General features: G+C 36.3%; 2 protein-coding genes across 4 annotated transcripts in view; both read left to right on the top strand.

Annotated features, from left to right (window-relative positions):
* LOC130647472 (E3 ubiquitin-protein ligase UBR5-like) overlaps positions 1-9,125 on the top strand; it is a 28,344-nt gene extending 19,219 nt beyond the window's left edge. For all 3 annotated transcript variants that reach the window (XM_057453339.1, XM_057453340.1, XM_057453341.1), the window contains exons 28-45: positions 497-703; positions 1,056-1,297; positions 1,696-1,826; positions 1,928-2,071; positions 2,186-2,473; positions 3,055-3,197; positions 3,525-3,695; positions 3,907-4,136; positions 4,435-4,669; positions 5,068-5,211; positions 5,287-5,444; positions 5,550-5,680; positions 6,022-6,180; positions 6,322-6,406; positions 6,773-6,917; positions 7,230-7,354; positions 7,713-7,946; positions 8,753-9,125. In XM_057453339.1, the coding sequence (XP_057309322.1) occupies positions 497-703; positions 1,056-1,297; positions 1,696-1,826; positions 1,928-2,071; positions 2,186-2,473; positions 3,055-3,197; positions 3,525-3,695; positions 3,907-4,136; positions 4,435-4,669; positions 5,068-5,211; positions 5,287-5,444; positions 5,550-5,680; positions 6,022-6,180; positions 6,322-6,406; positions 6,773-6,917; positions 7,230-7,354; positions 7,713-7,946; positions 8,753-8,965 (3,185 nt within the window). In that variant the 3' untranslated portion in view covers positions 8,966-9,125. The remainder of the gene's footprint in view (positions 1-496; positions 704-1,055; positions 1,298-1,695; positions 1,827-1,927; positions 2,072-2,185; positions 2,474-3,054; positions 3,198-3,524; positions 3,696-3,906; positions 4,137-4,434; positions 4,670-5,067; positions 5,212-5,286; positions 5,445-5,549; positions 5,681-6,021; positions 6,181-6,321; positions 6,407-6,772; positions 6,918-7,229; positions 7,355-7,712; positions 7,947-8,752) is intronic.
* A 146-nt stretch (positions 9,126-9,271) lies between these two features.
* On the top strand, positions 9,272-17,788 carry LOC130647474 (echinoderm microtubule-associated protein-like 2). Its single transcript, XM_057453343.1, has 8 exons — positions 9,272-10,301; positions 11,269-11,991; positions 12,937-13,093; positions 13,659-13,794; positions 14,377-14,695; positions 14,905-15,936; positions 16,435-16,749; positions 17,231-17,788. The coding sequence occupies exons 1-8, from the start codon at positions 10,029-10,031 to the stop codon at positions 17,510-17,512; spliced, it is 3,237 nt and encodes a 1,078-aa protein (XP_057309326.1). The 5' UTR covers positions 9,272-10,028; the 3' UTR covers positions 17,513-17,788.
* The last annotated feature ends 131 nt before the right edge of the window (positions 17,789-17,919 follow it).

Consider the following 17,919-nt stretch of genomic DNA (forward strand, 5'->3'; position numbering starts at 1 on the left):
TTTGATTCCTACTGCTTCTAGAAACAACATAAATCCCCAATAGCATGGCAATATCTACAGGCGTTGTGTTCTGCTGAAAAATAACTTTATCTGCAGAACGTCAATACTTACACACTTGCGAGATTTTTATAACATTTAAATAATAATTTAATCGAAGATTGGAAATTAAAGTGAATTAACTGGCAGCAGTTTTTACTTGAGCAGGGTTGCCCTGCCTTCTCAATCATTTCAGTTATGAAAGGTCTCCTCAAAGCTCCTTAAATTTCCTTTAAAATTAGATTTTTTTAAAACATCCTTAAATCTTCTTATTTTTAGTTTTTTCTAAACTACATGGAAAATTACATAGAAATGCAACATGAGTACAGCAAAAATTTTTCCTTATTTGTGACATAACCTTTAAAAAGATGCTGTCATCTCAAAAAGTCCTCAAATTTGACATTATAGTGAGACTGGCAACACTGTTAAGATGAGTATTCAAACTTCTATTTTGTTTCAGGCGATACAAATGAAACACAGTCTAACAACACCACACCTGCTGCTACTACCAATCGCATGCGACGCGGAGGAAATGACGATCATTACTTTTCGACAGCTGAAACATCAGATGGTGAAGAAGATGAAGAAGTGGAAGAGGATGAAGATGACGATGAGGATGAAGATGATGAAAACGTTGGTGAAACCACAGAGAATAGAAATACATTCGGTATGGGTTTTTCTCAGAGTCATGGAAATATTTTCACGCAGGGTTAAGATCAAGTTAATGGTTCTTTTCTTTAAGCAGTGTGTCAAATTTTCTCTTGTTTTTCTTTCATAAGTATCTAAACATTGTTTATTCAAGGTTTAGATGTATAGACATTAGTTCAATGTGAAGAGTAAACGAATGAAATTGTTAGGGTGTCACATTAAACTAGTTGCTATACACTCAAGTCTGTCATTTAAGACAGGCCCCGGTGTATAGCCACTAGTTTAACCCTTTTAACTACGATGGTGATAGATTATCACGCGACATCATGTAAAACTGTTTGTTAACAGTATACCGCATTTATATTTGATAGGAACAGGTGATGGCAATACAGCTCCCCATGCCTTGCAATGGGCTGTCAGAAGCCACCAGAACGCCCAGTCTACTCCCACCACCACTACCACTGCTCATATGTCGGGATCAGGAATGGTTTTCATCGATACAGCTCAATTAAGAAGATCTGGAGCAAGTGCTAGTGGGGAAGGAGTAACAGCTAGTTCGAAGTTCTCTGCACCAAGTGCGCTGGCGAGAACTTTTTTTGTCCTCGTTAGAGAGGTAGGAGCAGTTAATGTGATATTTGGCATGTGTAGGATGAGTAACTGGAGTGTCAGTAACTGTTGGAGGTTGTACGGTCCCTGTGACTGTTAATAGATGCTCCGTCTCTTTTCACATACAGAGATTTGAAACTGTCCCCCTTATAATATGTAGGGAAAACACTCCAGTAAAATATTTAGGTTTGAAAGTTAAACTATTGTAGCGAGGATAGTATCTTATAAAAATCACTTTTTGACTTCAAAGCTAGGTAAATGGGACATTTTCTACTTCCTAAGGTTAAGTTACTAGTAGTCAACTGTAATTCCTCATGTTATTCAGTCGGTGTTTTGCTACTATACCCGGCAATAACTATGACTTAGTTACACCCGTACCTACCTCACCCTTCCTTACATCTTCAGGTATCTGACTTGCTGAGTTTGAGTGCAGATGAAGCAGTAACTAGCAAGAGTAGAGAGGTGACAGATCAACATCTACATACCACGTGGAAATGGTTATGGCAAGTCATGGACACAACCGAAGCTCAACTGAGGTACATGTGACCACATATGATAATTTCGCTAGCCAGCTATGAGTTTTTAGGACGGTCTAAGCTGTGTGTACAGAACTTTAGCAACTCTTTCTTTTTGTTAGATTTGGCGCATCATTAACAGCTGTATCCGACCCTACCCATCCACAGCATCCATTGTTTGACTCACAAACAAAAGCAAAAGCAAATAGAGGGGGCGCCAGTTCCACCAATATATTGCGATCGTGGGGAGAGAACAGACGAAAAAAGTATAAAATCTTTAATAATCATTAACAAATCATCACTCTTAGTTTGTACGTTAGCGTAAAAAACATATATTGCCTCGATGTTTCTGCTACTTATTGCATTTTATTCCTATTTAGACGTGGTGCAGCAAGTCACACAGGAGCTGCTTCTGATCTACCAAATGGACGACATGAATACCTTACGTACATACTTTCACTAATGCGTAGCCATGACAACGAACACGGTGATTCCCTCCCTAAAGTGGAGATCACCTCATTGAGACATGTGGCTTACATACTAGATGCATTTATATATTACTTGCGTTCAAATCAAATGACAGAATGCTTACCTAGCTCTGTGGATAATACAAAAAGGAAATCTTTAACTAGGATGGAACAGATGAAAGAAAACACTGTCGAGAAAAGGTATGAGTGTTTTCATAACAGAAATACCAGAAAAACTCAAAATTCCAGTGCTGTGTTATAGGATGCCATATAGGGCTGAAGGAGAGCTTAATAATTATTTGTACAGATTAGCCGCCGTTATAAAATATATTTAGAGATATTTCAACGAAATTAACTGTATTTTGTCCCATTTATGTACTTACACACGTACGTTTCACTTTTTTAAAATTCGAGATTAAGAAGTGCATCCAAGAGGTTATAAATGGCAGCGTGTGTTTGATCTGGAAATTTGCACCCCTTGTTTCCGTAGGGTAAAGGCGGTTCATTATCTATAATTTTCTATTTCGCTGACAGGTAGAAGGCAAAAGTAGAACTATAGGAAAATTGAATTGCATGGTTTTATAAGGTTGCATTGCTTGGTTTTATGTAAATACCTTTTTTTTAACTCTGAAACCAAAAAAGATTGTTGGCCTTAATAAACATAAGAAAAAGAAGAAAGAAAAATAATAAAAGATGTCGTTTCTTTATTTCATTTATTCATTATTTATCCATTTACCCATTCGTTTATCCATTCATTCATTTTTGTTCTCTTATATTCTTAGCGGAGGCAGTACAATAAAGAACGAACCAGATAATGATGATGATGACGAAAGTATACAGAATGATGATCTGCTTAATACAGAAAGTGACGTGAAAGCGTTTCGTCATCAATTTTTTAAAAGAAGTGACTCAACGTTGGTGTTAGGTAAAAAAAATTCTCCATTGTAGCAAATATACCTTTTCCTCCTTCAAATACCAGGAAAAACGTTAATAGTGGCTTAATTTCGGAAACTGGAGTAGTAAGTATTACGCATGCGTTGGGGTATATGTAAAAGTAATCGAACTTATATCGTTATTAATTGAAGTATGTGGGTTTCCCGGGATTGGTCTTTCAAACCAGATTAAATAAAATTCCAAATTACTTAAGAACTATTAGGCAGTTGTTAATAATAAGAGATCTGGAGATGAACCTTTTTATCTCACATTTTAAAAATTTGATCTCCTTACAAAGTTTGATATTTGATTCCATCAGGTTACGAACCAACCGATCCCGTAAAAACAGCTTTAAAAGATGCCTTGCCACTCGCTGATCGACCGCATTTGCTCAATCCCGGTGCACGTAGAGATCAACTATTTGGCGTTGTGAATACTACCAATGCGGAGTCAACACCAGATCCACCCATCAACATGAAATTTGATAATGGTAAGGTTTTTTAGGTATAATTGATTACATGTTGATGTTCTGCTTTAGGTTTGTTTTTGTGACTAGCAACAAACAAAACGTCTGGAATGAAAGCACTGATTTTAAATTTTTGACGTTCCTCTTGGTAAAAGATATAACTGCATTCTTCTGTTCTCCCACTGCTCCATCCCCTTCCCTCACGTGAACATTCATTTAACTTTCTTACTCTTAGCGATGACAAAAACTGGCGAAAAAACGTATTTCAAATTATCACCGAATGTTTATCTGGGGCGTTGGCGTATGTGTTTGGAACTGTTTGGTCGCGTGTTTCTTGATGACGTTGGAAGTGAACCCTGTTCTGTGTTAAACGAACTGGGAAAGTTTGATGTAAAAGAAGCGAAGTTTCGAAGAGAAATGGAGAAACTTCGAAATAGCCATCAAAAAGATTTGTACCTAGAAATGGTAAGAATTGGATTTGTTGTTGTTGTTGTTGCTTGTTTGTTTGTTTTTGTTTTTTTTTTCTCCCTTTAAAGAAATAGAATTTGACTCTTATGTTTCATTAACCTCGTTAATTTTATAAACATTTTGACTCGCTTAGTCCATGGATGTAGTTAAATAATTAAACCCCGAGGGCGTTCCGACACTTTCTTTTTCCAGTTTCAAGAAGGAAATTCGTTTGAAAAGTATTCCTTTGTGAAACATTAAATTGTTTAGAAAATATCCAATTGTTTTTTGCTAATATTTTTAATCATTCTTTCAGCTTGATAGATCAAGGCCGCTCTTACTTCTACAATCGCTGCGCCAACTTAACTCGCAGTTTGGTCGTCGCGTACCAGGGGCCGGTCCGTTAAATATTCATCGTTTAAAAGTATCGTTCAAGGACGAACCTGGTGAAGGAAGCGGAGTTGTGAGAAGTTTTTACACCGCGCTTAGTAATGCGTTTCTAGCTGACGAAAATTTACCGAACTTGGAAAGTATATTTACAGGGTCGCGAGGTAACTAAATTTTATGGGTGTTGACGTATGTTTGTCAAATGATATTTCGATTGTGAGGTTTTTTTTAACTTGTATGTAAATTAGTTAATACAGTTGCCGTGAAATGCCTTACCAAAACTGAATTCAACACAGAAAAAAGTGCTCCTGCTATCCAAATATTAAAACCCACAATCCTGACTATCACTTCTAACTAGATTTTAGATTTTCCAAATTTACGTTTACAGATTTCCATGTAAAAAACAAGTATATCGATATACTCTTTCCTTTTTCTTATTAAAATTTGTCAGGAAAAATGGTTTATTATGGTTCTGAAAGAATTGGGAAACCACACTAAAAGTTGTTATTATTTGTAACAAGTAAATGATTTTTGTCGTTGAAAGTGTTTGCGGTTCATTCAGGTCTTACTCACCAACTACGTGTGCGCAGTAAAGAACGTGAAAGACGACGCAATTCTAGTGGAAACCTTCAATCTGGCATGATACCGAGAATTGTACGGCGTAACGAAAGAAATATGGAACACACAGCAGCCGAGATTGAAGCTTGTAAGTAACACATGTCTTGTAAATCAATATATGTAGAAAATGATTGTAATATTTTTCTTTATGTTCAAATCATAGGCAACCTGTCAGTTGACGCTCCTCCGTACATAGCTGGATCAAGTGGATCAGAACTGGATGATTTTCCCAGCGAAGAAGATCTTATTGAAAACCCAGTGCCGGTGCATAAAAGAGAACTTGGGAGGAGAATATACAAAAAAGTCAACGCTATGTTCCCTGTATGTTTTGTTAAACTTTTTTTATCTATTCTTCTCCTGCATTAGACTAGTCACGATTCGGTTGCCGTTAACTTGTTTGTGTACCTCCTTATTTGGTATTTCTAGGAGCATGTTTCCAAGGTGACAGGAATGTTGTTGGAACTCACACCAACTCAACTCATTTACTTACTGACGCATGACGAGCCGTTTAAAGATAAAGTGAACGAGGCTGTCGATATCCTTACAGCGCAAACAAGGTTGTTAAGTTGGTACTAGCTTAAGACAAGTGTGTTACGTGCAGAAACTTTCGCGCGTAGAAATTCGTAAAGTGCGCGTTGGTGATTACGGCCTAATTCCGTAAGGTTTTGATTTGCAAAGGGTTATGTTCGCAAACATATTAATGTGACTCATTCGCGAAATTTTATGTTCGCGAAATTTCCCATTCGCAAAAGTTTCTGCACTTAGAATAGTTTGTGGAGATAGGAAACTCAAAATTCGAGAATGAAATTTCTTTCTGCTGTTTTAACTCTTTTCAAGAAAAACTAAAAAGTGACTATTTTTTAGTATTTTTTACAATTGTTAATCATTTATTTTGTAGACAAGATTCATCGTTAAACATGGCCAAAGAAAAAATGACAATAGAAGAAGAACAAGATAACTCACCTTTGTTCTTTCAACCGGGTAAACCGGGCTACTACTCACCCCGACCGGGTAAAAATTCTCCGGAACGCTTAAATTGCATGAGAAATGTGGGAAGGTTAGTACAGTTTCAGTTCGAATTTTGCTTAATTGCAGCTCAGCTTACGTGTGGACCATTTTATGCTGATTAAGCATTTTCAGCGTACATAAGTGAATTCTTAGGTCCTTTAATACTGTTTGTTTTTACTTTGTTTCATAGGATTGTTGGTCTGTGTCTTCTTCAAAATGAAATTTGTCCACTCGCTTTCAATCGACATGTCATCAAGTATCTGTTAGGTAGAAAGGTAAGCCGGTCTTTAAATGTTTATACACGATTGGCACGCATACTAAACATGTTCAAATGTTTATACATGGTTAGCATACATACTAAATATGTTGAATGTTCGTACACGGTTGACACGCATACTAAATATTTTTGAATGTTTATACATCGTTGTCACGCATACTTAACATGTTAAACGGTCATACACTGTTGGCACGCATACTAAACATGATTGTTTTTTGGTGTTTTTGTTTTAATATGTTAATTTATGTGATATGCGATAAATTTATTGAATCGTTAGAATAACTCAGTTTAAAATAAGGATATTAAACTAAACCATTCTTGCTGCGGTTATTTTTAACATATGACATAATGTTTTTTGTTACAGATTAGTTGGCATGATTTGGCATTTTTTGACCCCACTTTGTATGAAAGTCTTCGAAATCTGATGGAAGAAGCAACACGGGAAGACAATACTGATGTTTTCTCATCGCTCGATCTGACATATTTAATCCAATTAAGAACAGAAGAAGGTATAGTGCAAGTTTGGTTATTGTTGTTTTGTTGTGCAACACCACTTGTTTGACGCCTTAAATGAACATGGCACTGCACTGTCCTATTTTTCACATTAAAATGCGTTAGTAAAAAGCCACAAATATCGATAGTGTTGCAAAAAGAGCTCAGTTGTGTGACATACGAAACAGTGGGTAACGTTCGTCTTTGTATTAACAGTTTTCTCCACGTGGGTTTTAAATGTAAGCATAATACGGGAATTTACCCCACCCCGCAAATTTTATCAACATGTGTTAGATGTTATGTGATTAATTTTTTCTCTCTTATTTTAGGAGGTGGCAGTGTTGAGTTGGTCAAAGGAGGAGCACAAGTTGAAGTGGCAGCTGATAATGTTTATGATTACGTAAAGAAGTATGCTGAATACCGAATGATAACTAATTCTAGAAGAGCTCTACAGGTAAGCTCGCACTATGAAATATGGTTTCAATGTGGGTGCATATTAAAACTGTAGAGGAGTCAGAAAAATTTCTTCACGTTAGAGTAAAACAAATGTTATTTTTACCGCTACACTTGAAGATATTAGACATAACAGATTATTGGTCAAGGAAACTGTGGCTAACTTAATAACTAAGACCTACTCGGTTTGATTGTGACCAGCTGGGAATAATTTTGACTAATGAGGATGATAATGTTTACCAACTTAGGATAACTTGATGGTGACGAACCGCCGTTATTTGGCAACAAGTCGCATTGTCATGATTAGTGTCAGGTTGTTGTTTTTTTTGTCTTACTCATTATTGTTTTACTCGTTTTAGGCCATCCGAAGAGGCTTGTTAGACGTTGTACCTGCAATTCACTTAGAAGGATTAACCGCTGAAGATTTTCGTCTGCTTCTTAACGGTGCGGGTGACATCAACGTGCAGCAGCTGTTAAGTTACACTTTCTTCAGTGATGAAACAGGTGGTGAGGGTGATGAGAAGTTGGCGAAATTTAGAAAGTGGTTTTGGTCGGTTGTAGAAAACATGACTCCAAAACAGAAACAAGATTTGGTGAGTGCACTTTGTGTAGACAGTTTAAAGTCGCTGATTTTTTATACAACATAGGTTTAAGGCTGGTTTAACTACATTAATTGCGCAACACCTCTTTTGTCGCTTTGTGGTACAACATGTGTATACAATGAAGTCGTAATAGTGACTGTCGGACAACAGTCGCTCAACATTTTTTTTATATTAATGGAAACCGAATTTTAAAGAGTTTTAGTGCTGAGGCCTGTCGTTATTTTTTTCAACAAGTTGGTTTGGTTATCTACCTTTAAGTATTTACTCAAAACCAGCTCGATCACTCTTTTAACTTTGTCACTTCGAGGAGGGGTGCTTATTCAGGGAAGCCGCACTACACTCTTTTTTATAAGAGTATTAAAATTTCTAACTAGGGTGGTGATTATTCTTTTTTCTCTATTGTTTTGAACAATGACCTTTTTTAACCTGAAATCCCAGCCTAATATCCTTATTAAGCATATTCTTACAAACACGTGCATTATGTTAAAGAAGGAGACATTTTAATTAAAATAAGTCTTGGAATGTGCCTTTTTAAATGGAAGAGAAACCCATTTAAGGACGAATGGTCTCGTTAAGCATTTTCCATCTGAAGTGTGGTGCTTTTTCAAGAAGAAGAGGGGCGGATGGAGTCGCTTTATTGAGGACGCACGCACGCTCATTTGAGTCAATACTGTATCTTTCCAAATTTTTTAAGTGGTTTGCCTTTAATTGAAAATTACAAATATTCCGTTTATGGCCTTTACGCTAACAGCAATACCAGCAAATTTGTGAGAACAATTTGTATTTTTTTATTTCAGCTTTATTTCTGGACATCTTCTCCTGCCATGCCAGCAAGTGCCGAAGGTTTTCAACCGATGCCTTCTGTGACGATAAAGCCAGCAAATGATCATCAACTACCAACAGCAAACACATGCATATCACGTCTATACGTTCCTCTATATTCTTCCAAATCTATCCTAAGAAGCAAGTTTTTACTAGCGATAAGAACGAAAGTATTTGGTTTCGTCTGAAGCTTGCGTAATTCGAACGTGTTATCGCTTTGTTACGAGTTTTAACTCGCATACAGAAATCGAATTCGAACATTTTACCTGTGACGTAATACTTTTATTTATGAAAAGTAAGAATATATAACGTGTTTTTCAGAAGAAAAAACATTTGTTCATTTTGTAACATATCGTAATATCGAAGATTGACAATTACGAAATTTCAACGCGTAACATAGAAAATTGGCGGGAAAAAATCTATACTGCAAGAACACTAAAAATAGCACAATTTAAAATAAATATGCGCACATCGGAATGAGATTACTTTACTCCTGGGAGCGAGGCTTGCCTGAAAATTTAAAACATATCTTCTGCGAAGAAATTCAGTATATAAAATAAGGAGAAATTATAAAAATCTTGTGATTCGTCTAAGGGTCTTTATCGGTAAAGTAATAAACGATTTTGCTACTGCTGGTCGTGAAGCAAATCAGTTTGTCTTTAGCAAAGTTATATCTTTTTTATGCTTGAAAGAAGTTTGGACAAAAGGGAAGAGCGAGAATTTTGGCGGGAATTTAATTTGGCCAACCTCGTCCCCAGGACTTTGGTTTTTTCTGGCGGTCCTAATATAAAAAGCCTCGCAGTTCAAGGGACGAGGTCGTAATTTGGCGACTAATTTTAATTTTCTTCCTAATAAAATTTCATCCCTTAGGTGCTGCAACACAAATCCCTAACTTTTTAAGTCAACCTCAAAGTTGTATAAACAATATATATATTCAAAAATATTTCTCCCACTTTAAATATTTAATACATTCAACAGGTTCTTCTATTCTTCTTCACAGAGGATTCAAAAATATTTTTTGCATAATTTATATGCTTAACTGAAGTGGAACACCAATGGACTATACAACATACATAAACAGGGGGTTCAAATGTTTCAAAGTCGGTTTATTTTAATATAAAGTGGCTAAATATACACCCTTCGAGAGCAATTTTTACTACTACACAACTTGCGTTCGCTGGCAACATACCGTTTTCTATCAATTTCTATAGACATGGAAAAAACATAACATTATTAGGCAGGACAGGCAAGATGGGCAGACAGAGAATGTTCGTCTACGATTACGATGGCAGAAGAGTAAAGTTGGAAAAATCTTCTGACTCACAAAAAGATAAAAGCGAGGATTCATCTTTTAGTTTACCGCCAGTTGAAAACAAAGAGGATATTATGTCGTCTCGATCAGTAAGCGAGGCTAATGCCGCCCCAAACCAAGAAGAAGAGGATGCAGACATGCCAAAAGATAAAAAGAGTGAAGAGATGCGAAATAAAAAATATAATGTCCAAAAAAATGGTCTCTTAACCGATGTAAGCTAATTTTAAATATTTGTACCTAACGTTATAAAATTTTACATAAATGTTCTAAGTTTGAGTGTCGATAGAAAGAACTTTAGCAGGTTTCTTGTTATGGAAAACAAAAGTCAAAGAAATTATGAACAAATCAAGAAATTGTAATGATGAGGAATTTTCTCCAACCTCGATCCCAGGACCCGTAGCGTTTTTGTTTTTTTATAAGGATTAAAAGAAACTGTGTTGGAATCTTTCTTAAGATTTTTTTGTTTTGTTTTAATTTTCTCAGAACTGGTCAGAAAAAAATTTGGTCCATTGCTTACTAAAGTAGGGTACTTCAGACCGGTCAGTAATGCGGGTAATTTGACTATATTTTATTACAAATAGCTATATTTTTTGGTTCTAATTGCAGGCCCTGTCCGTTTGTTTGCTTTAACTTCCTTTTCATATGATAACCCATGGTAACACGTTTCAAAACATAGATTTCAATAATTTCTCTTGCTTGGAAATATTGAATACTGAAAGGTTCTCTTTACATTCTTGTGTTGTCATTTATAGTGAATAGTGCGATTGGATAGGTGAAGTTTGCTAAGTAACATATTACTGCTTTATATTAAGATGAATAATATAAATGCAGGTTGGTTTCTAATACAAACATTTTTGAATACTTTTCACAAATAGTCGATTCTAATTGGTTGTAATGGTCGTTTATTAGGGTTTAATGTCCATTGGCAACTGAGTTTTGATTAAACGAGGCAAAGTTGTTCTTTTTCCTTCGTAAGTCATGCCTCGTTTTTAAAGAGAGATAAAAAAAAAGTAATGGAATAATGTCAACAACAATTTAGAATGTGTTGATTAACTGAGATGTTAGATCAACATCATTACCAATGCTTTTGGAGAGGAGAACCTCGTGGATGACAGCCTCTTTCCCAATGCTTTTGGAAAGAAGAACCCCTTAAATAAGTGCAAATGACTTTACATTTAGAGCATGTTAACTCGACGTGGTACAGTACGAAGCAGTGATGATTTGTCATATTTGCCTCAATTACACCACCGTGCAAGCACTATTCGAACATCTCGGAGTGAGCCATCATGGATGGAGTATTCTCGCATGCATAAACTCGCATATGAGCGATATCACGCAGCTGACCGTTTGTTTTTACGCGATGGTAATTTTCGCAAAACTGCACCGCATGATAAGCTTGTGACATTTTATAAAGATTTCGAGAGTGTTGTCCCAGAAATAAGATTAGTTGTTAGTCCAGCGCGCTTCAGAAATGTGAGAGAATTGATTGACAATCTATCCAGATTAATCGATATCGGTAACCGTAGGTTTATCCATTCACAACATGGTCAGATTATCAGAGATGTCTCCGAGTTTGAGGATGGCGGCATTTATTTTTTTGGTCCTCCTCACATCTACGAATCCAACGATTACAACCTCTTTCGTCGTCAAGCAACTCCTGATTTACTAGATTCCGAGCTTGCTGACGTAACACTAACGCCCCGTGCCCCGCCTGTATCTTTGTATCGCCGAAGAAAAAAAATTAAAATCATTTTCAACAACAACAAACTGCACGCGTATTCGTTTGTTGTGGACACGGGAAAACATAAATCTCTACTCCAAATATTGCAAGATTTAACGGACTTGGTTCCGTATTGGGAACAAGGACATGTTGAGAAAGTGTGCACACGAAATGGAAAAACTGTAAGTTATTTTTGATGCGGGCGAGTATGATTGACAGGCCATCTCGTCTTCAGGGCATCTTGTATCTTTCTGGTACATATATCTTTCTCCGTGTCAAAAAGATACAAGGTACCCTGGGGTCGAGATAATTTGACAGGATGCTGTGCCCACGCGGTTTTCGTTTCTTAATGTTGTTTTATTAGATCAATTAATAGTAATAATTTAAAGTTCTAAATTATAGCCTTCTAAGGAAGAGTTAATACTTACTGCAAGTAAAATTGACAATATAATACAAAATTTTTTTCCCCAGCCCTCGTTTCTTGTGTGTTTTCACCGTTTTAAATGTGAACTAAATATGAAATAAATATTTGTCATTTTTAACGTTGAAAGCATATTAAAAAAAAATTTAGTATAAGCCATTTTGGAATTAGAATACTATATTTCTAATTTTTTAAAAGCGGTGGGGCAAGTTGGACTTTGAATCCTCCGTTCTCAATAGCGAAGCCTACAACAAAAGTGCTAGAATGTATAGGCTCATTAGATAGGTTTGCAGCTTTTCTTGGGATGTTCGTGCTTAAGTTCATGTGTCAGCGTCATATTTAGAGTTCTCAAGTATTGTTTTGTAGCCAAATATTAAAAAGTTCCAAAACATGCCAAATCCAAAGCGATTCGGAAATTCGCGAATTATAACGCAATACGAGTCCAGGGGATCAGGATTTTATAGTAGTGCCCAAATTTAAACAAAAACGTGCCAGGATAGGTGATAAATGCCTCAAAATAGCACACTTTTTGTATGCTTTGATACCGAGAATTGATGGTTCAAAGTCCAACTTGCTCCACTGTATCCTAATTCCGAAATCGCGTATTAACGACGCACTTGAAAAAAAAACCAACATTAGCAAATCAAAATTGATGCTGTATGACCATAGATGGTAATTTCTTTGTTTACACTTGTTTTTATGCTAGATCCAATCCATTCAAGAATTCTTTCAAACAACCGACGAATTGTTCTTGGCTATTTCTTGGAACAGTCCGTATCATCATCAATATGCTGTCACTGATAGACCGTACTACTCAACGTACCACAATTACCTGAGGAAAAATCAAGTCGAATATTACGAACGTAAGGTTTTGAATTTTTTATTTTAAGAACTTGTACGAAAAAAAAAATATCGGTCAAAATATTTTAAGGCGAGACGATTTTGAAATTCACTGCCACAAGTCATTACATAGTGTCTTTCCATATTAGATTCACACATTTAAACAACACTTACACTAGTCAATTTAAGAGTGAACTTAAAGACTTAGGATCTTGGTTCACCTGGTCTACGTGTGTGCGAAAGTGGCGATTTTGAAGCTTGTCGGCTGCAGATCGCTAGCCATTTGAAAAAAACTGCTTTTGTTTCAAATTATAAGTCCAAGATTGTCAAAGCCATTTATGTATTTCAGATATTTATATAAAAAGATACAAAGTTTTGTAAGCAATCTCGTCCCCAGTGTTTATCTGTAAAAATATATATAAAAAGCAAGAAAGGACCTGGAGACTAAGTTGTGTATACATTTGTAAAAACAAGCTTTTACATTTGGAAAAATGTTAGTAAGTGGTAACGAGGTTGATGTAAATGATGTAATTACCTTTGTTCTTTTGTATTGTTTTCTGATATATGTACCAAACATTTTTATTCCAGGGTCGCTTCTGCAGCCATTTGAAATTAACATCAAGGGAAAAACACACGAATTTGAACCTCCAAACATCGAATACATCGATCCTCTGATTAAAAGATTTGATATCCCTCCATTTGAACATCTTGAAATGGAATGGGTGTATCTTTTCACAACAATCTTTGTGTTCAAACTTTAAGTACTGTTTAAATATTACGCATGCAAATTTAGGTTGGAGTCTGGGTGAGAGTTTGGCTGGAAGTATTAGCAACAAGTTTCTATAAATACTGATACGGAAACTTGGGTGCGTTCATGGTACAACCCAAGCGAAATACACGTTTTTTAATAATACTATGGTTTATAAGAATATCAGGCTGAGATTAAAGTTAAAAACGATAGGTAGCTGTAAGAATAATGACCAGCCTGGTATTCGGCTGGGTATTCTTATTTCTAAGTTAATGGGACGCAAGAAGATGAGGGTTCTTCGCATATTAATTAATAGTTTGCACGCAGGTACAGTTAAGTCCTAAAATGGAGCTTTTTCTGAATTTTCACTGGACAATAAAAATAACAGTTGCCCGACCTCACTTACTTTGTGAGTCAGGTACATGCAATCACTTTTTTATATGCTTTGATGTAGTAAGTGCAACCATGCACATATACCTAGCCTCACTAACTCTGTGAGATACTCAAAAAACAATAGCAGATTTTAATTTTTTTTTAATTTCCTTAACGTCGCGTCAGATACGGTTATAACGGTAAAAATTGTCGAAACAACATTGTAATGCTTCCATCAGATGAAATTGTTTATTTCATCGCTAAAATTGTCGTTGTTTACAATCTGACATCGCAGAAGCAAAGATTCTACACCGAACATACTGAAGAACTTCGAAGCATCGCACAACATCCGAACTTATGGATTGTCGCAACTGGTCAATCATCCGGTACATTGCAAGAAGAGACCGGGCACATTAGAATTTGGGATAGCAAAAGCATGATCACACTAAATGTTTTAAGTTTAAATGACATTGATTTATCTGTGGAATGTTTAGCTTTTTCTCAAGTAAGAATCCTTGTTGTTTAGTTTTGTTATTTTCACAGCTTAGCTGCCATCTTGATTCTAACTAAATTGGATATATGTTTTCTTTTTGTGAACTCAAATGTCGTATGTGAATGAGATGTAGTGTGCTTAAATCAATGGAGTGAGCCGTAATTTCATTTTAAGCGAGTTAGGACGCGACGAATTAAATTTCATGTTCTTAAACCCTGTAGAGTGATGACGGCGTAAAATTAGCAAGCATCACAACATCAGAAGATGAATGGTTACTTCGTGTCTGGGACTGGGAGGAAGCCAACATCATATGCAGTAGTGAACCGTACATGGATGTTGAACTAATGTGTGCGTTTGATCCGTCTGACAGTGCAATTCTAGTTTCGTGTGGAAAGGATCACGTTAGTTTTTGGAATGTGCTTGATATGATTGCAAGTTGTGAAGACGGAGCTTTCGACGGACACCCTCGCGCTGAGTATGTCACGTGCTTAAGTTTCAATGCAGAACACGTGTTGATAACAGCAGATTCTTCAGGTAACATTCAAATATGGGATAAAATCGATCGTGTTGTGATCTCCAACGTTGTGACAGAACATACTGGCAGCATAATAACTATTAAAGCTCTGCATGATCGTTGTATCCTCACAGGGGGAGGGTCAGATAAAACTTTATGTTTGCTTAAATACGATGAAGAGTTTCCAACACTAAACAAAGTTCAACTTTCTGATAACCAAGGTGGAATTGTTGCAATTGCATCAAATAATCCCCTGGAGGGAGATCCAGGGGAGATGATGTTGTACCTTGGCACAAGTATGAACAAGATACTACAAGGTAGCATGAACGCGGAGTTACAATGCATCGTCAGTGGAACCTCTGATGACGTCACTGCATTGGCTGTCAAGACATCTGACAAAAAGTTTCTGTCCGCTGGAGTTGATACAGCGATTACTTTGTGGTCAACAGAAGATCACACGCAAATCTGGGAGACCAGCATTGATATTTCGTGTACGGCGGCTTCTCTGCATACAAATGGAGAAATTGCGGCTATTGGTACATCTTCCGGAGAATGGCTTGTTTTTGAGTTGGGTGAACCGCAGCAAATAGGTTCATATCAATGCGATAATTCTCCTGTGACCTGCTTAAGTTATTCTGAAAATTCTGCTTTTCTCGCTGCCGGTACAGATAAGGGAAGTGTGTTCCTGTATAATTGTTTCAACGAAGGGAAAGGCTACCGGCATATGCAGAGTATCAAGGTACGTGGAAATATTATTTACCTTCTGAGTTTTGAACTCCTTACTTTATCAGTTGAACAATACTGTTCTAGAAATTAGAATTTATTTTTCTTACTTAATGATTCAGACACATATTAAATATATTCATTATTTCTCAAACGGTTTCATTTTTTTACAGAATTATTTATTGGATGTAAAAGCAAATTAATTTGTCTATAAAATAATATAAATATGAAATTTAACTTTTTTCCAGGTAGCCATAAATCTACATCTTGTTTTTCACTAAAACGTCCATAACTCCCCTCCGTTTTATTTTTTTATTGAATATATTTCTCAATCAGTTCAGCATTACCATAACAACAATGCTTTGCCATTTTTTTCAAAAAATCGTAAAAAATTTTTTTTTTTTAACAATCGTTGGAGTCTTCTCGCCACTAATTACAACATCTAACACACAAAAATAGTCATTCGTTGAGATAAAGGAACAAATGGCGGTAAAATTTATTTATTTGTTTTTAGTCACGTTTGGATCCTATTTCATCCATCGATTGGTCGGTTAATGCTACTCATTTACGTTACGTCACAACGCGCTACGACAAAGACATCTGGAACATTGAAAGCCGTCAAAAGGAAAGCAACCCACATTACCTACGCAACGTTCAGTTTGACCAACATACAACATCTTTGAACTATTACACGGCTGGTATATGGAACAATGTGGGTGCCAATACCATGTTCACTGCGTGCATTAAGTCGCCCAACAATAGTTTGTTCTGTGTTGGGACAGATGCTGGTTCCATTCGGTTGTATCATTATCCATGCGATACAAAATTGGTAGGCATATCTCGTTTTCTTACAGTCTTAAAATTTATAAATAAAGCTATTTCTGATGAAACTAAATGTTCGGCTTTGAAGTTGTAAAAAATACGTAACAAGTCCTGCGGACGAGTTTGATAATTAACTTCCATGAAACTTATACAAACATTGTATCAAAGGATATTTTTGGTTTCAATGGGAAAGAGTATATAAATCACAACACTGTGCTTTTCTGACATTGAGGCCGTCAAGTAAGCGCTAGCGGCTTTGACATAGGCAACAACCCCGGGGACGAGGGTGGAGTTTAACTCTGGTAATGAAGGTTGGCAACGAGTACACAGTTTGAGAATAATTGGTTAGGGTTATGCTTTATGCTTGGGGCATTGTACGGCAAACAAAAATGGTTATGTACATCTTACACAGCTTCTTTGGCACATTTTGATTTTCAGGTTATTGGTTTCTTCAGTACATCACTTATTATTATATTTTATACTTTTAGGCCTTGTTCAATGAGGTTTCTGGACATTGTGGACCGGTATCCCAAGTCACCTTTTTAGCGGCAGGCCAAAGTGTAATATCAAGTGGAGAGAATGATTGTTGCATTATTCAGTGGAAATTAGCGAAGAAAGAATTAAGCAACGATCAGCGATACAAAGAAGCTCAATATCCAACGCGATACGATCTTGGTGTGAGAACGCGTCTATCACAGAGGCACTTCAGTAAAATCCCTTCTCAAAAACGCGTCACACGCCCGAAGACACTTATGTATCCGGAAAAGTAGAAAGGCGATGTGTATTTTAAAAACAAAAACTTTAAAGCATGTATAAATATTTTATATATCTATGTAACTTACGCATCAACTTTACGCCGGAATATGGTTTAACCGGCGTAAAGAATATCCCTGGTCGAATTTGACTGTGGAAATCTGAAAAGTAACACCTAAATGCTGACACAATAAAAGGTCCCAGGGATACTTGGACTCCAAGTAAACTTAACGTGAAGCCTTTTAAAGTTTTTACATGTAATCTTGTGCGGCAGAAATTTGTGTTAGTTTAAATTCTACAGTTTTATGCGTTGAAACAAATAATGTCCTGTTTATTGTAAACTCTGAGACGGTCTATATTTGTGCCAGACTTTAAAAACTACGGCATACAGATCTATGCTTAAAAAGCGGTCTGTATTTGTACC

Source organism: Hydractinia symbiolongicarpus, chromosome 6 (assembly GCF_029227915.1).
Source record: "Hydractinia symbiolongicarpus strain clone_291-10 chromosome 6, HSymV2.1, whole genome shotgun sequence".
NCBI classification, from domain to species: domain Eukaryota; kingdom Metazoa; phylum Cnidaria; class Hydrozoa; order Anthoathecata; family Hydractiniidae; genus Hydractinia; species Hydractinia symbiolongicarpus.

Excerpts from the sequence above, each read along its gene's own strand:
- LOC130647474 (XM_057453343.1), top strand. The coding sequence starts at position 10,029 with ATGGGCAGACAGAGAATGTTCGTCTACGATTACGATGGCAGAAGAGTA. Across the intron at positions 13,795-14,376 it reads CATCTTGAAATGGAATGGGT|ATACGGTTATAACGGTAAAA; the intron begins GTATCTTTTCAC and ends ACGTCGCGTCAG. Across the intron at positions 15,937-16,434 it reads GGCATATGCAGAGTATCAAG|TCACGTTTGGATCCTATTTC; the intron begins GTACGTGGAAAT and ends ATTTGTTTTTAG.